An 18,882-nucleotide genomic window follows, 5' to 3' on the forward strand; every position below is an offset into this window, starting at 1 on the left:
TGCTGAATCTTCAATTTCAGGGAGATGGTTTCGAACAAGCCTATAAATGGTAAAGATTCTATCTAGTCATCTGCTCTCCTTACGTTGGTTAGTAGCATTTTTTTTCCTCATAACCTTCCACAGATCCCTCTGACCAAGGTTCACACTATCAGTGCATACTACCATAGCATATCAATACTGAACCAATACTCAGTATGAGGCATATATCTAGTGTTGGTACATCAAAGTGATCCTGTACAAGGTGCACTGACAATGTACCAATATGGTACTAGTGCATGTTCCAGTAGAGAGATTGTGAACCTTGCAATTGACAATCCATCAACAATCAAGATGCTTGAAATCCATACAACATATCCATACTCTTAAGAAAAAAATTGTCTGTCATAAGCACTTTCCAGAAGGCTTCTTATCAAAACTCGGGTTTGCCACAACCAAAGTTCTGTCAAGTCTCCAGTAAATCCAGAAATCTTTGATATAACTAGCCCCCATTCAAACTACTATCTAAAACCTTAAAAAACACAACCATACCAATGATACCAAGCCCCTTGCTCAGTAACGCTCAACTTTCCAGAATAATCATAAAAGAAAAGTGCTATTTCAAATTAATTGTGAAGTGAATTGCATGATAAGCTATATATCATGCACCGCATCACTATCACGATAGGAGGACTTAATGAAGATGTCCTGCACATACCAAGGCAGGAGTTAGACACAAATATATTAACCAAACGATACCTGGATTCACGCAAAATCCTTCTTATTGTTTGCATCGTCGGTTCAATTTCAACAAGAATCCTCTCCTCCTCCACTGTAAAAGAATCTAATCGGCGTCTTGTGGAAGTCATCATTGAATTTGAATTCCAACCTTTTCGATCATCTGATGTCCCTACTGACTTGTTAGAAAGGTTTCGCTGGGTTCTCCGATCAGTGCATTTGAAGAATTCCAACTACGAGATTTCCATGATTGATTTTTATGATCAGGTACTTGGTTCTCATTCCATTTGCCTCCATCCCAACCTTCATTATGAACTTTGTCAAAACTCTGACTATCCCAGACATTTGATTTGGAAAATGCACTTGTATTCCAGGTGTTGTCTGCCCCGTGTGATTTCCTTGTTACATTAGTATCCCAGACAGGCTTTGCTGGTGATTCTTTCACATGGTTCCATCCATCTTGGGTACTACTGTTAGATGTGGTATCCACGCTCCTCAAATCAGCAACTTTACTAGAACTCTGACTGCCCCAAATTCCTGACTTCGAAGATGAAGCAACGTGCCCAAGCTGGCTTTTAGGGCTCGAAGCTGGTGACCTTTCTTGAACATCACTAGCATCCCAACTAGACCAAACACTTGTTCTGGTTGTTGGCGGTTTGGAGTTCTCTCCATCAGTTACCTTTTTGTTTCCCCACCCTTGTGACGTATTGGACTGATCTGTAAAAGGCTGTTTTCCATTGTCCCATCCTTGCCAGCCACTGGACATGTCCATCTCAGGTTGGTTTCTATTTTCCCATCCTTGCCATCTATCTGAACCAGCCACTGAATCTGAAATCTTTTCCCAGCTTGAGTTACCAACTTTTCCATTTTCCATGCTTACATCTTTTTTACAATTGTAATCAATGTCAAATCCATCATCAAATGTTAGCTCCTCAAATCCTATTTCAGGAGATAAACAGACCTCATTATTTTCATTAACCTCTAGATCATCAACATCCAGTGAACATCCATCACCTGCTTCTCTTTGACTGGATGTCCTTACCAACTCAAGAAAATCGTAAAAACCTTTTCCAATATTTTGATTTTCTGCCATCTGTCACAAAAGAATGCAGATTAGCTTTCTGTTTGTAGCTCTAGAACTGAAAAGAAGTGAATCCAACAGTTTGGCACCAATCTGGTGACTAACAAATGTGTTCACAAAAGTTGAAGAACAGCGCTGATGCAATAAAAAAGTAGTATGTATATTCCTTTCTCACTTGTTATGTGGACAGTACAACTAACCTGCTGTTTATTCCAAAGAATCTGGAAAGGCGAACCAGTGCCGATGGCACATGTTTACCCCATAAACATGACGAGACCACACTGACTAATGAATCAGTGTGGCACTTCTCAGCAGCCCTCTCGAAACACTTCATCGGTGTCTGTGAAAACAAAGTCACACTTCAATGCTATCTGGTCTCATGAACATTTATATGGAGAAATATCAGCTCACACTATGAATAGAGGCACAAATGAGCAAGTCAAGAAGTATTCCAACTGGTTTGCTTACAATTAACGTGGCCTCAGTAAACGGTACTTGAACTTTTAAAGAACGAAAAAGCGCCTTGTAGCCAGCAGTATTGAAACCAATAAGGTTTCCAGTGCATGTCATGCTATTTGCAACAAGAATAAGGTGACCTTTGAGCACTCCCTTTGCAACCTTCGTAATTGATGCTGACAACCGCTGCAAAAATGAAAACATACCATTCACTGTGTAATCAAGAATGGAAAAGAAGAGTATTGCTACTGATCACCTGCCAATTCACCCCTCAGTTCAATGGGCTGATGTGGCAGTCAGGGATTGGTGCGGTACATGGGTTTAGGTTGGTGGTGTTAGTCAATCCTTGCTTACCCCACAGCCAATCACCTGCTTCCAAATCGGACCAGTGAACTAAGTGCTGATGTGGCAGATGATCTCGCATTTTCCAAAAAAGAATACAAGAAGACTAATAGATGTTATTGGTGAAAAATCAGACAAGAAAAATCTAATACTAGGCCTTCCTCATATTTTTAAAAAGTATAAACAGTAAAAAATATTAATTACTGTGATTACTTTCTTCAGAACACAATTAACCAAAGCAAAAATTATGAAATGTAACAAGAGTTGCATATGCCGTTACTTTTTGCCTGATACTTTATACAGGAGATATATAGTTTCCTAATTGCAAGGGGAATGACATGTTGAATGCGAAGAGTTCCATTCTGATTAAGCATAATCCTAATAGCCCCAAGTGGAATATACATCAAAACAAGGAAGGCTAAACCACCCCAAACTGCCCACTTTGCGGTGTACTGAACTGAACCAGGGCAGAACTAGGATGGGTCCTAGTTTTGATTTGGGACAAGCCAGGAACTGGTCTGAGCTGTTCGATCTAAACAAAGGGAACTGCCCGTTTTGGTTCCGTTCGGACTAGTACCTACTGGTTTTGGGTCTGTCACGAGCTAAAATGAAGAAAGGCCATCCGATGCCTTTATCCTCTCACCTGTGATTGATCAAAACCCATTGGCACAGTACAGTATGCTACCATACATTATTGAGCCAGTTCCTGGCCGATATGGCATGCGGCACCAATTCAAGAAACCTTGCATCAAAGCAAGGTTGGCGGAACCGGTATCGGTGGCCGGATCGGCCGGCCGGCCGGCGGTACGGTACGGCATGCCTCTGTTCCGTTTTGAACCGACGAAGGAAAACACGGACGAACCGGGGAAGAAAAAGAGAGAGAGGGAGGAGGAAGAAAAAGAGGAGGGGAATCCGTCGGAGGGGCAGCCATGGCTGTCGGGTGGCGGAAAGCGCTCCCGCGGCTCCGCGGGGGAACAAGGGCGATCCGCCCGTTTCTCGGGACTTTTTTTAAAAAAATCCTTTTCAAAGTGAAGTCGACAAAACCCATGCCGGCTTCACTTAAGTGAAGCCGGCAAAACCCATGCCGACTTCACTTTGAAAAGACTTTTTTAAAAAAAAGCCCCGAGAAATAGGGGCGGATCGCCCCTGTTTCCTGCGCGGAGCCGCGGGAGGCGCTTTCCGCCGCCCGACGGCCACGGCTGCCCTCCGACGGCCCTCCGACGGATTCCCCTCCCTCTTTTTCTTCCTCCCTCCCTCTCTCTCTATTTCTCTTTTTCTTCTCCGCACCGGCATGTGCCGTTTTGCATGCCGAAACCGTCTCGGTTCTCCACCGGGACGGTTCGGCACGCCCCGTACGGGCGGTTCAACCCGGTACGGCAATCCTTGCATCAAAGAATGGTTTTTCATTCCAACTTGTCATAATTTCATACCAAAAAAAGAAGTGAAATAAACATCAAAAAATGATGATGATAATCAGAGATGCAGGGAGAAAGTTGATGTAGAAGACTTTCTGATAACATCAGGCAGTGGGCAAATTGATTGAAGCTTACTGAAGTTATATTAGCATTATATACATATCTCAATAGTATAAAGCATGTTAATATTATCAACAGCTCAGAAAATCTATCTAAATTATCCTGGTTACCAGTAGCATACATGCACATGATATTTTCATCAAATACTATACTATAAAAACAAACCTGAACTGTTTGATCAAAGGCACAAGAAATGCCAAGAAGTTCTTGAAGTTGTTGAATGCCGTAAGGAATAGATCGCCTGGTGTTGATAAGGTGTATTACAGGTAAGCAGGCATCTATAACAGTCCTCCAGGCATCACCATTTCGTCGAACTGCATCTTTTTCAACAACAACTTCAATGGCTACCTCACCCTTCAATGTTTTGCATGAATTTCTCACCCAAGAGGTTGCATCTGGTCCAGTCCAAACAATATTAGCCTCATGGACTCGAGGATCACCTGCAGATTTACAAGGAAAAAAACATGAAAGAAACTAAATTATCATTGTGAATAAGATGTTAAGAATAGAAAACAAGAAACACTACATTCAAATTTAAACACCGTGTGAGTTATGACATGACTAAATTTAGAAAATAAACCTCAATTTTCTGATGAATATGGTTCTTAGAAAAGCTCATAAAAAGAAGCACAAGCCCTCTAAAGAAAAGAAATTGACAACAAACTTGTATGTTATTTTTATAACCATTACCACTCATGTTACAATCATTCATTTTGAGCTTGATGGGCAGTAGAATAGTGCACTAATTCATCTTTTGGTAAATTCCATTCGCATTTTTCAACAGTCAAGGACAAGTGTAATCCAGAACTGCAGCTTCAATAAATAAAAAGAAATGAAATCTGAGGGTTCCAAAAGGATGATTTGGAAAAGTCTCTTGTGCTGATACAAGATACAATGGTTCAATTCCCAACCCTCACCCAGAAAAAAGAAGACTCGTCCTGATCCCCCTCTCTCTCTCTCTCTCTCTCTCTCTTTGTAGATGAAAGATGAGACAAAACAAGAATACAAGATCCTGATGACTACAAGTCCCTTAACTACACAGAGGTACCGAAACTCGGATGTGGTATACTGGATGGAACTTGGTGTGGTATCCAACAGCAAGATTGCAAGCCTTGTTTCAGTGTCCTGAGGTCAACTTTCACATTTCTTTGAGGAACCAATATCTTTTGGCATTGGCAAGGTCAAAAAAAAAAAATTTAAGACAACTTTTGGGTAATAAAACAGGTCAAATCTATCAACGACCTCCACCAGGTTCTCTGCATTAAGATAATCTTACTGCAGAAGGTTGACTTCAACGGCGTACATTTTTCTGTCATGGGTCCAAGACATCCTTGGAAGTTTAAATATGCCAAAACATCATATTACAGTTAACTAGCTGTCTCACAATCAATACTATATTAAAACTGACTACACTTGCATTACTATTTTATTACATTAATCTTGTAGTCATTTCAACCTAAATAATGTTTATATGGCGACATTGATAAATAGCAACATATACAGTGTATACAACAATATATGAAGTGTTGAGCTAGATAATAAGCAATAGATAGGCACCTAGGCAGATTCCTAGTTACTCTCCTGAAAAAACAAGCAGTCAAATCATCTATATTCTGTATAGACGGTAGGCATCCAAGCAGTGCAGCAGATTAGGTGCCTAGGCAGGTTGACAATGTTACTATGAGAAACTTCAATAGTCCATATCTTGTACTTAATAGAGATCCTTCTTTTTATTAGTTAGAAGCTCCTTCTTGCACTTCTCGCAGTCAGTACCAATACTACCATGTTCAAGGCTATAATAGTGATTAGCATATATATGGCAGTTTCAAGAGCTTGATCATTTGTTTCTAATGTTATATAAGCACATTCTATCATGAAATTATCATTATAATTTGACTTTTTTTTTGTCTTATTGCTGTTGCATGCCAGTTATGACAATTGGTGCATCATAAGCAAGCTAGTAATCAACCAACCAAATAATGTCAGACCATTCAAGATTAGCCACTGAAGCCAAGTATAAGGTAAGCGATGTCTAAAAGTGGTGGTTAACAACAAATTTTGAGAGGTGGAGAGAACCTAATAAAGTATGAAATCGGAAAAAAAATATACACCTATAATCAACTAAATAAAACAAGGCAATACTGGAAGTAGTAAGGTTCCCTACTTGAGTCCTTCAAACAGTTGATATAAGCCTACATATACACCAATTAGACAGTTTGAGTTTAAAAAATTAAAAAAATGCACAGTGAAGATGGCAAAGTTTAATTTTCCTGAGATGATATAAAATCTTAGAATCTATGCACACCTTTAATAATTGTATCCAATAAAATTGGACATATTGTATTCGCCATAACATGTATTGCTCCCTCAAGAGACTCACAATCTGGAGTGGCACTCTGATCACGGTAAGAGAACTGCAAGCACGGGAATGGAGACAAATTCCCGACATCTGGCTGCCTGGTGCTGCAACATTCACTGCACAAAAGGAAAAAAATGTTCCACAATCACGTTTGATGTGTTTAAAATTCTAGAAAGCAAATGAACATATTAATAAAACAATGTTTGATCTTTTGAAAAGTTTCTCTTCTTATCATGCAAAGTCAGCTTGCAAGCATTCAAAAGTAGAATTGGAATAGAGAATTCACATTTTACACATCCAAGTACTGTTCTCACTGTCAATTTAAAGAAGCAGCATGCCCACTTAAGGATCTATCAGTAAAAAAAAAAATTACATACTCTGTTCTGGAAATACTTCTATCATTAAGTGGTTACAAAGCAATCATTATGAAAGAAGATTCCATGATTCTCTTTAAAGCTGTTCTTGGAGATCTTTTTTCTTCATTGGAAAAGAAATCCCAGTGGCACATAATATTGCCCAAACTACCTGGTAAAAACCATATCAAAGAAACAGAGGTTTTTTCCTACACAACGTTAATTTCTACCTAACTTGCCAGACAAGATAAGAACTTTCATCCATCTGTCAGCTTATAAGTCAAAATGGAAAATAAAATTTCTATGACAATAATTATCCATAAGCAAGGTCACATCTACTACCATATCTGAGTGGAGAATTTGTGTATGCGTGTGTATGTCTGCACATATGGATATATGAAAATAAGAGCATTTACAAGTAGATACACAATTATGGAACTATAGTTAATACATATACATATAAAATTATGGATACATACATATGCACCAATTTGCTTTTTAGGAAAAGGGAAAAAAATCCTAGCATGTTATATAAGAAACCAACAAGATGCGGCAGATGAGCAGGGTTGACATGAAAGATTCAAACCATGCAAATATAATCAAGAGCACACCCAGGCATTCATCCATGGTCAAAGCCTAGGATTGCTTAGGCATATTGATTGGTTTAAGCTGCATGTAAGCAAGTATAGACACATACAGATAACACAAGTATTTCTTTATCAACTAGAGAACGCATTTTCTTGAGCATTTGTTATATCCCATGTCAACGATCATTACACAGCAATTAAGCTGGTAAAGACTACAGTTGCAGAAGGAAAAAAAAAGAATGAGAGTTAAGTGTAGCAACATAAATCACTATATTGGAAAGCAATAGAATGCAATGGTGCTTAAGAAGTGTCTTGATGAAACACCAGAGCTCCTGACAGAATTTTGCAAGCTCACTTAATATTTTCCTTCCAAAACTTCTTCATTTATTTGGATTCAAATATGGGTTTGTTAAATAGAGAGAAGAAAAATCAATGTTAGGAAAAAATGAACAGACAATTTCGTTGCACAAGCAATAAACAGAAGCAAATCATTCAGAAATAACCAGAAGCATTTGGGAGTGGAAATGAGTAAGCAAAGCATGTTTATCACTTGAGAGAGACATTCTGCAACTGAAACAAGACTAGTATTCATTACCTCATAATTCAAGTTTGAATTTCTCTCAAATAATAAATTCGAGTTTGTGCAAATGATGCTAGTCTAACATTAAAAATTCTGTAGTTTGGAACATTTTATTAGATGGAATAAGCATTGCCAATACCACTTTAGTATAGAGAAGAAATAGCTGATCAGCACATTTTTTTTCCAAGTTGTCTGGAACAAATACAAGAACTAACATTGGCAATAAAACAGGTAGCATATAAAAAGAATTTTCATCTAGTTTTAAGGCCTATTTTTCTATGACGATTGAAATAGGCTAATAAATAATAAGATCAATACCAATTCAACATCTTCAAATGCAATGAGATTTTCCATCTATAGTCTTCTTGGTATTTCTAGAATAAGGTTCTATAGGGGTAGATATTAAGATGCTATGCATAAGAATATCACTTAGGATGAAAAAACTAATGGCTTGAACAGGAGGATTTAAAGATCTCTGCATGCAATAAATGAAAACTTACAAACTTAACACCCATATAAAGGAATCTAGTATCTTGTAAAACTATTGGTAGAAATTGTGTGTTTTATGAAACATTGGTGACAGACACCAGATAAATATTCAACCAACAATTTCACAAAAAAACATCTTCTGTGCAGAGGACCTATCATGAAAACTAAAACGTACAAAAAACTATATTTTCTTATTCACCTACTTGTTGAATGGAAAGGCAGAAAAATTTTGAGGAAGTGTTTGGTAGTGGAAATGAGTGACCAAAGCATCAAGCATGTTTAGCACTTGAAAGAGAAATATTCTGCAACTGAAGCAAGACTACTATTCATTACCTCATAGTTCAAGTATGAATTTTCCTCAAACCATAAATTCGAATTTGTACAAATGATGCTACTCTAACATTAAAAATTCTGTGGTGGGAACATTTTATTTGATAGAGTAAACATTGGCAATACCACTCTTGATTATAGTGTAGAGAACAAATGGCTAATCAGCATACTTTTCTCCATATTGTTTGGGACAAATACAAGAATTAACATTGGCAATAGAACAGCTAGCATATAAAAAGAATTTTTCATCTAGTTTATGGCCCATTTTTCTCATGATGATAGAAATAGGCTAATAAATAATAAGATCAATACTGATTCAACATCTTCAAATGCAATGAGATTTTCCATCCATAGTCCCCTTGGTATTTCTAGAATAAGGTTCTATATGAGTAGATATTAAGATACTATGCATAAGAATATCACTTAGGATGCGAAAGCTAATGGCTGGAACAGGTGTCGACAATCTCTGCAGGCAATAAACGAAAACTAACAAGCTTAACACTCATATGAAGGAATTTTAGTATCTTGTAAAATTATGGGTAGAAAATGTATGTTTTATGAAACATTGATGGCAGATACCAGATTGCTATTCAACCAACAATTTTGCAAAAAACCATCTTTTGTACCGAGGAACTATCATGACAACTAAAATGCAACGAAAAACCAAATTTTCTTATTCAAATATTGTTGAATGGAAAGGTAGAAAAATTCGAAGTGTTTCTTTGGTTTGTCTCTTAAGCTATAGTCTAATTCACAGAGATGATTGTATCAAACTTTCTTTCCCCATTTCATCTTAAGACCATTTCCAAGTGCAAGGTAATGATGCAATGCTGATCCTTGGTTACACAAGCCTAATTGTGTAACCAACAAGTAGGTTTTCCCACCTGTCTAATAGCCTTCTAGATTTCATGGCAAGCTCCTCTATCATTGAAACTTGCCGGACCAGGATCTTAGCAGCAATTTTTTTATCAAGGCTTGATGTCAGGCTGAGCACGAGGCATATAACATTTTGAAATTACCTTAATCCAGAAATTTGATCATAATGTTGGGACAATATATTCTAGTTAAGAAGTTATAAATATGAAAGATACACATACATTATTTGCTAAACTTCAGAAACTTAATTCAATGAAAAGCAGAAAGAACTTTGCATTGCGAAGCTTATTACCAACATAAGCAGTATTTTAAAGATGGCATGCAAAAAATCACAAGATTAGAGAGAGAAAGAGAGAGAGAGAGAGAGAGAGAGAGAGACTTTAGGTACACAACCAGTAAATAAAAAAAAAGCAAGTATTTAGTTATATAGCAGATTACCCCTATAAGAAGGAAACCAGAAACCAATACCCAAGAATTGATTTGAAAGACTTATGATGCGAAAAGAAAAGCTCCTACCTAAGTGATAAAATAATTCTCCTAAAAAAGTGGGAGAGCTTTCCTTTCTTCTTTCCATAGCCAAAAATAACATCTTGACACTTCCGAAGAATCTCATCAGGACTTCGGTTTAACAATTTCAACCGCATCTGTCCCAAAAAGAAAGTTCTACGTTATCAACGTATTTTTTATCCATTTAACTAAGCAGAATTTGGAGTAGCTAGCAGAATTATAACAGAACCAACAGACCTTGTCAAGATGAATATGACCAACAAGGCCTGAAGTAGTTTCTGAACTATCGCGTAAGCTTATTTCCTTTTGATATCTGAAAGTAACTAAAAAGAGTAAGTGTATTATTGTTGGAGACCAATAGAAGGCATATTTCTAGGATATAGAGATAGTGAGATTCAGATTATCAGCAATATTATAAAGATGAGAATATATAACAGAATGTTCAGTTGATATTTCTACCATATGACTGATGACAATAATGATTGATGTAAGGAACTTAAAACCAATCCAAAGAACTTTAATGTTAAAATGATAAATAGTCCATAAGAACTTCAATGTCATCAAAGTGACGAATACAATATGCAAAAAATATCTGTCATTAGCTGTGTAAGTTATAAACCCATAACTAGCAATTTACCTAGTGTAAAGATGAGCTATGAAGTAAAATCCTGAGCATTACAGGCCAATATTTAATATGTATGTCACCATGACACAAATAATAAGCCACTTTTTTGATATTTATGAGTTTTACCTTTATTATTTTCAAGAAGAAAAAAGATCAGCATATTGATTCTCAGAGATCAAAAAGTTAGGCAGAATATATAGTTTAAATATAAAAAGGAATCTTGACAGAATACATTACAGCAAATTTTAGTAACAGTTCATAAGAGGTTTATGGATGTTGGCATATGTGCCAACGTTTGACAGAGATTTTATATCAACTTGCAACAAGATATAAGATAAGAAAACTTGCACAAGTGCCAAAGGCCTTCCAAATTGCCCATCTTCATCGATTAATTGAATTCAAGACAGCAGAATGCTTTACATAGAATGTGAATATATAAAATTAATAATTACATTCCATAAAAGAAAATTTAAAAACCATCAAAGACTGGGAGGGTTCTATAATTTCTGATAGGTACTCAACTATTCACTGCCTTTATCACATGAATTTGATAAAGAAATAGGGTGTACCATGTACCCATCTCTAAAAAAAGAAATAACAAATTATCAAGAAAAAAGTTCAAGTAAAATGCAGTTATATATAGACCTGACTGCAAGACAGCAGCATATAATAGTGTGATCCGAGTACAACAGGATTGACATCTCATGGATCCCAATGCAAGACTGATGAACCAAAAGGTATGTGATCCACCTTGAGATCAGAAGCATTCTGATGTAATAGCAACAAGCCCAAGAGTATGAGCACCGTTATGCAGTAAAAATCCATGCACGTAATACAGTATGGCAGTACCATTTATTAATTTTAAGGCCCAACTGTCTGTTCCAATCAGAGTGAAATATAAGCACAATGGTTTCAAATACCGGTACCAGATCGTATTGTGGTATTTTGACAATCGTACGGTACCATGTACTGACATATGGTACAGGATGTCCCATCCCAACACACTTATGTATTTGTGCCGGCAACCTGCCAACATGGTAAATTACCATTCATACCATCCCATTACGATAGCATATGAAACCTCAATCGGCACTGAACTAATATTGGGTGACCACGACAGCACATAGAATACCTGCTGCCACCCTTGGTAAAACAAGAGTTCGGCAAGATAATCTTTTCAGAATCTTTTGAAATTGATAAGCTGATGCCTAGAAAAATTTTACAGAAAAAAGGCTGCAACCATTTTTCTTCTGATAGACTCAGCAGATTCAAGAACATATTTAAACAAATTCATTCTGTAAACAACATGATTGTACCCACATGCTACTCCATCAGCCACTGAGGCAGTTATAGAATTAATATCTGGTTGGAAACAAGTGGAGGCACAAAACTATTAAACATGTGGACATCCTCTAAGAGGATTTCTTTTGTTAGCAACATACAGAATCAGTTTATGTAATTAAAGCAAATAAATGAGAAGTGGTTTTCATTTGAGTCTTCATGACATTCTAGCAGAGAGAAGCATGTAATTACTGACTAGTGGGGATTTCTCTAATCATAATTGAACTATAGCAAAACAATCAGTTATTTTGCAGAGCTGCACACAGTAAAAAGTCAGCAGAATTACAAAGTAGAGATGTGTCTTTGACTTCAGAATAAATTTTTGGACACAGAAGAAGGTGAATCAACAGAGCAGCATCTAGTTAAATAGATTCACAGCCGATGTATTCAGACACTAATTACAAATCCATGATCAGATGTTGCATAAGCTCTTCCCTGGATATGAGATATGAATATAACACATGGATAGTACAGGATATCATACGGCTAGAATACATACATAAGTATATATGTATTTTATTAATAAGAATATGCATAAATACATACACACACGAATGCACACTTACGTATGTTAAAAAATGCATCCATTAAGCAAGGTAGGTTATCAAAATATGAGATTCCATACTTTTTCAATAGCATCAACTTTTACAAGTATATCATTTAGTCATTGTTCACATCCGCATACCTCAATCCATACTTCGTATTTTAATGTTCATATCATAGAAAACAAAACTGACCATTTGCCATAAACAAGTTAACATTTAAAAAAAGACAACACCTTCTCCCTCATTTATAGAAATATCAGGAAGTTTCTCAAGTGTATCCAAAAGCATCCAAAGTATTGATTCAATTTTGAAAAATAGGATATTTAATACAGGTATCTGACATGTATCTAAGACATATCCAATGAGTATTCATGTCTGATACAGACACAACATGTGATTTTAAGTTTGCAAACTTCCCATATCTAAATAAAATCTTATTACAGATGGACCCACACTTTGAGGGTGAAAGGATTATCTACGATAATAGGGAGATGTGTTATTTCTATTTTGGTTCTGCATATTTTGAATGATAAGAAAGAGTTTCTTTCAAAAGAAATGGATGAAAGAGTTCTCTAGTGACTAATGCAAATCCTCAGACTCGGACTAATCATAGTCTTTGCAAAGGTGATACTAAAACATAAAGGATCAACTGAAAAGACTTGTTCATTAGCAAAACATATAGTTAAGAGATGGATGCAAGCTGATGAGAAGTGGTTAGGAACTAGGATGAAGTTACGAAAGGATTAGAGATGGTCAGCTAGATGGTCTATTATTTGTTTCAAAAATTGTGTTCTTGCTGATGCCTCTTCTGAATAGGTATAAAATCTATAAAGAGAGGAAGGATTTGTTTACTTCTAACATCCTAATTTATATGACTCAAAACCAATTCCAATAATTTGGCTTATATGCATTAGCCATATTGTCAATCAAAACTTCTACATAAAATATATATTTAAATTCTTAACCAACCATACACAATTGAGTGCAAAGCACAAAAAACTAATCATCTCTCAGACCCTATCTATAAGCACAGCCAGCCAAATGATTTATTTGACATAACTGTTGCGATGACCTCCAACTTCTTTACCAACCATAGTTGAGAACAACTTCATTATTGCACCTGGACTAAGCACTTGGTTCTCTTACCATTTAAACAGCACAACGGGCCTCTGATTATTATAATGTGGTTGTTGGCAAAGTTTTCCCATAAATTTCGAATTTGGATATCACCTACCGAGTAAGGCCCTATTTGGCTAAGCTTTTAGACTGTCAAAAAGCACTTTCTAGCCCTCCAAAAGTACCTTTGAATGGTACAGTAATGTTTGGTAAAAAATCAAAAAGTTGTTTTGACTTTACCAAAAAGCTAAAAAAGTCTACTTGGAAAAAGCTCCATTTTGAAGCTTTCCCCAGAAGTACTTTTTGGCTAATGTCAGGAAACTATTTTAATTTTAATAAAAAATTTTAATGACCGAAATACCGACTAACAAATCTGATAATTACATCTTATATCATATCATATTACATTGTTATACTATAAATATAATATAATAATAAATTAATATTATGATATATTATAAACATATAGCATAATCTATTGTAGTATTATTATATTATAATAATAAAATTTAAAATAACAATATTTAATAATAATAAAATATTATTATATTATAATCATATAATATAATCTATTATATTATAATTTATTATTAGATTAGATTATAATCCATTATATTATATTACATTATATGATAATTATATTATATTATTATATTACATTATATGATAATTATAATATACAATAAAATAATATTTTAAAATATAATAATATTTACATTACAAATATATAATATAATATATTATTATATTATTATAATAATTTATATAATAATATTTTAATAATAATATAATATAATTATATTATAATAATATATTGTATTATAATTTATTATTAGATTAGATTATAACCAATATATTATATTACATTATAAATTATATTATAATTATTATAATAATTGTTATACTATATTACAATATTATGTCACATTATATGATAATAATATTATATTATATAATAATATTTTAATACATAATAATATATAATATTATATTATATAATTCTCCACTATACATTACCATGTACTGTCTTTTATTGTCATTTTATCATACCAAAAGCACTTTTTTATTTTAATTGCCAAACAGATATTAAAGTTCCAAAACACTTTATAAATATGATTACCAAACAGCATGCAACTTTTTGTTAGAACTCTACTTTCAAAAACTCTTCTTCTCAAAAGTCAAAAGCTCCATCTTCAAAAACTCCGAAAGCTCTATTGCCAATAGTAATATGATCGTAGCAGTACAAGCAATTCTTAATAGTTAAACTTAAGATAACACTTAAGATAACATTGGCATTGATGTAAATTCTAAAATCTAACATGCTCTCAATAGCACATCAATTTGTCATTACACCAAATATGAATTACCATTTTCTTTTAAAGAGGGAAGCTATTAATTGCTGCAATAAATCCATTACAAGTTTATATCAAAGTACACAATTACTCTATCAGTAAGGTACTCATGATAATTCACTCCCTCCTCAGCAAGTTTCATCTATCAAGCTTTCCGTACAAAGAATAGGAATGGAAAACAAACCCAGCAGTTCATGAAAACCATAGCCCAAGCTGCTGGACTATGTTTGGGATCCAGAACTAGTAACATGCACCAAAACCCCCACATATAGATGTAAAATTTAGGGCCTGTTTCAATGATTGGGCTGAAAATTCCATTGGATTTGTGGATTGGGCCAGTACAACTAGCTAGATGATAGGAATACAGGCTGGAATCCGAAGTGATTTGAGAGCGGGCCAGCCTGAATCCCATAGGAAGAGAAAAAAAGACCTGCTAGCCAGCCCCTCACAAACCACTATTGGGTACTTACAAATATAGACCAAACCCAACCAGTATTCCTATTATCTAGCTGGTTGTACTGGCCCCATCCATAAATGCAAAGGGATTTTCAGCCTATTCATCCAAACAGGCCCTTAAATTTAGATCCATGAAGATACAAACAAAACGCAACCATGCTGTCCAAGTCAAGGGAAAAGTGAATATGTCCCTTGGGTCCAATCTAATAGCCAAAAAGTGAAGACGAGCACAACAAAATCCTACAAGCCAACGGAAGTAATTGTACAAAGTAAAAGCATTTCTTTTCATACATATATATATTCCTCTTAATGTTAGAATGAGTAGACATAAACATACCATTTCTAGAGTTGAAAACACGCTGACAGAGAGAAAGTCATGAATGTATAGACACATTTGGAATAGGAGATTCCACATGCCATGTTTATAATTGCATTAATTTGATAACTAACATAGCAATCCTCCAGCAAGAAGAAAAACTTGTTTTGACTGTATCACATCATAGTAAAAAAACACCAAATATCTGAAAAGAAGCAGGAATTTCCAAAATTGAGTGCTTAATCCTGCAATATTTATATTTCATAAGATTTAATAGAAAGACCAAAAAGAAAAGTCCATACGGATAGCATGTCATTTACTGTACTATTTAACTGCTATCTGTTCATGACATATTACTAAAACAAACTGGTCCAAAAGTTACTACCAGACTAAGATAACAAAATCAACTAAAATGACCTCCAGCTCCAACAGTGTTCACCAGCATTAGGCCCAAAATCAACAATAATAACAAATTGTAGCATACAATTCTACATAAAAAAACAAATTAACCATTTCATATAATTCTTGCTCATTAAAAGACATCTAAATAGAAGGTCATGAATCAAATATCCTGAGGAAAACAATTAAAATCAGTAACTTTAAGATAGTGAGAGAATCTATATAAAATAAAGGAAACCATATATACACAGAACATATGGGCATACTACAATTATGAGATGTGAAATAAAGTATACATACTCAATGGAGAAGTCACATGCACAATCCTTCAAAGTGACTCTCTTCAAGCAATTTTGAACAGCAATTGCTGCATTTTCCTTGCAAAACTTTTTCCCACACAAGCAATCGTTTAAATATAAAATCACACGGCGATCAGTAACAACATTCTTAAAAGTGACTTTACAAAGCAATATCTCCTGTAAAATATAAAATGAAGCAAATAAACACAAATTAGTACTATTGTTATGCAAGTAAACTTTGCAGGTCTGTATAAAAGAAAATAAAATATGACCACACACTCACAACTAGAAGAATGGAATACTGATACCTTCATCAATTCCCATGATGAATTGTTACTTTGTGAGGATTCTAGGACTGCCTTATATGCAGGGTTTGATATTGCAGTGGCAGCTAAGACACCAACAGGTTCACCAGCAGGTGAAACATTCAAGGAATTAGCTCCATCATCCTCTCCATACTCAAACTGAATAATTGAATTACTGCAGACATTTCTAACACTTCCATCATAGCAGATAATAACATCCCGAAGAATTGCCATTAAGTTTTTAAACAAAGTTCCAGGTTCTGTCAGTCCTCTCGAAGAACGAACTATAACTTCTCTGGATGAAATAGCATGGACCAACTCTTCGTATGGATTCAAGCCATGAAAGAAACAATTCTTAACCAGTCCATATGCCTCACAGGAATGATCAGCTCCACTGGTGGAATATTTGTTTACAAAGTTTGTAAAACAATCCTCGACCAAAGCCCTCGAGTACAACTTCCCTCGGTCAAAAAGTTGAAGGCCCAAAAATCCAAGCTGTTGAACAACTTTGATAATAGACGAATCACTTTTTGAATCAATCAAATTACCCAGTGAAGTCAAGTTCAAAATGAAATTCACAATTGGTAGTTTGATGCTTTTAAGGTGGTTCTCGACTTGCAGCTCCACAAGTTCATTGTATTTTGATCTCAATTGATCAAGTATAAATGAATTTTCTTGAACACTTTGTTGTGCCTTTTCTATAACTGCACTTGGAACATAAAAATCTTGTAAACTGATACTAAATCCTTCCATAACTAGCACCTCCATCAACAAAGGCTGTAACATATTAAAGAAGTTTAAAGCCTCCTTTGGACCTTTCATGATGAAAATAGAAGTAATTATCTCTGTAAACAATGACTGCACTGCATCCCTTCTTAAGTCTAACTTGATTATTTCGCCATTACTTATGAGATGTCGTTCTCCAAAACAGTCCAGAAAAGTAGGCAAAGCATTCTGCAGTATTTGATGAACAGTCCAGAAAGGGCCAGATTTATGAGCTTTAAATATGGCAGGTGGTGGCAGGATCGGAGATACAAACATTGCCAACTGTTCTGCCGTTGTCTTTCTCAAGAATGCAGCATTGGACATGAGTTTCAAAGCCAACAATGTATCATGAACCAGTTGCAGGTTTAAGTTTCCAGTATGAGAACTAAGTAACTGCTTTTCAACACTAAACAATTCTAGGACTTCTGCCTTTGCAGCAAGGGACTGTGGATAAAATATATGAACACAATCACCATCAAAATCTGCTCCAAGGGGAGCACAGATGAGGGGGTTGATCTTGACAGTGTGATCATCATGGACATATACATAAAATGCTTGTAAGGAGTGTTTGTGCGTACTAGGTGGCCTATTAATGAAAACAATATCACCATCCATAATCCGACGATTTATAACCTGGCCAACTTTAAGATAAGTATGCCCTTTTGAGCCCACAGCAATTGCATATGTGGAGAAACCATCTTTGTATGTCACACACAGTCCTTTATCAACCACTTCCTGCAACTGTTTCATGTTATGCACTGTTACCCGTTCTTCAAAGGTAATCCTCTTTGCAATTTCAGATGGAAGACCAATTACGTTAACACCTATATATGCATCTCCAGTGATTACACTGCGGGAAGAGAAACCTGACCCCTTTCTGATAAACAACGTCCTCATCTTTTCAAGCCACAGTTTTGTGGAACATTCATTTGCTTCAGTGCCAATTGCAAACTTTTTGGTGATGTCTTGAGGCACCTTTGAAGATTAAAATATGTAAGTTGGTATGGGTCAAAAAGGAATAACAAAATTAAAAGCATAATGTCATATAACACCATAAATCATGAATTAAAAAAATGTAAAAATTGAAAAGGCATAATAAATTAAACAACATGCTTAAGCCATATAGCATCAAAAAATCATGAACATATGTGCTG

At 35.3% G+C, this 18,882-nt stretch overlaps 1 protein-coding gene across 1 annotated transcript in view; it reads right to left on the minus strand.

Annotated features, from left to right (window-relative positions):
- The window catches only part of LOC105053022 (DNA-directed RNA polymerase V subunit 1), a 46,518-nt gene that overhangs the window by 2,327 nt on the left and 25,309 nt on the right, over positions 1-18,882 (minus strand). The window contains 11 exon segments of the mRNA XM_073244134.1: positions 736-931; positions 934-1,807; positions 1,996-2,045; positions 2,048-2,135; positions 2,264-2,437; positions 4,294-4,568; positions 6,434-6,603; positions 10,219-10,346; positions 10,447-10,522; positions 16,660-16,835; positions 16,967-18,703. Coding sequence (XP_073100235.1) covers positions 736-931; positions 934-1,807; positions 1,996-2,045; positions 2,048-2,135; positions 2,264-2,437; positions 4,294-4,568; positions 6,434-6,603; positions 10,219-10,346; positions 10,447-10,522; positions 16,660-16,835; positions 16,967-18,703 — 3,944 coding nt within the window.

The sequence above is a fragment of the Elaeis guineensis genome, chromosome 10 (genome assembly GCF_000442705.2).
Source record: "Elaeis guineensis isolate ETL-2024a chromosome 10, EG11, whole genome shotgun sequence".
Classification (NCBI taxonomy): Eukaryota; Viridiplantae; Streptophyta; class Magnoliopsida; order Arecales; family Arecaceae; genus Elaeis; species Elaeis guineensis.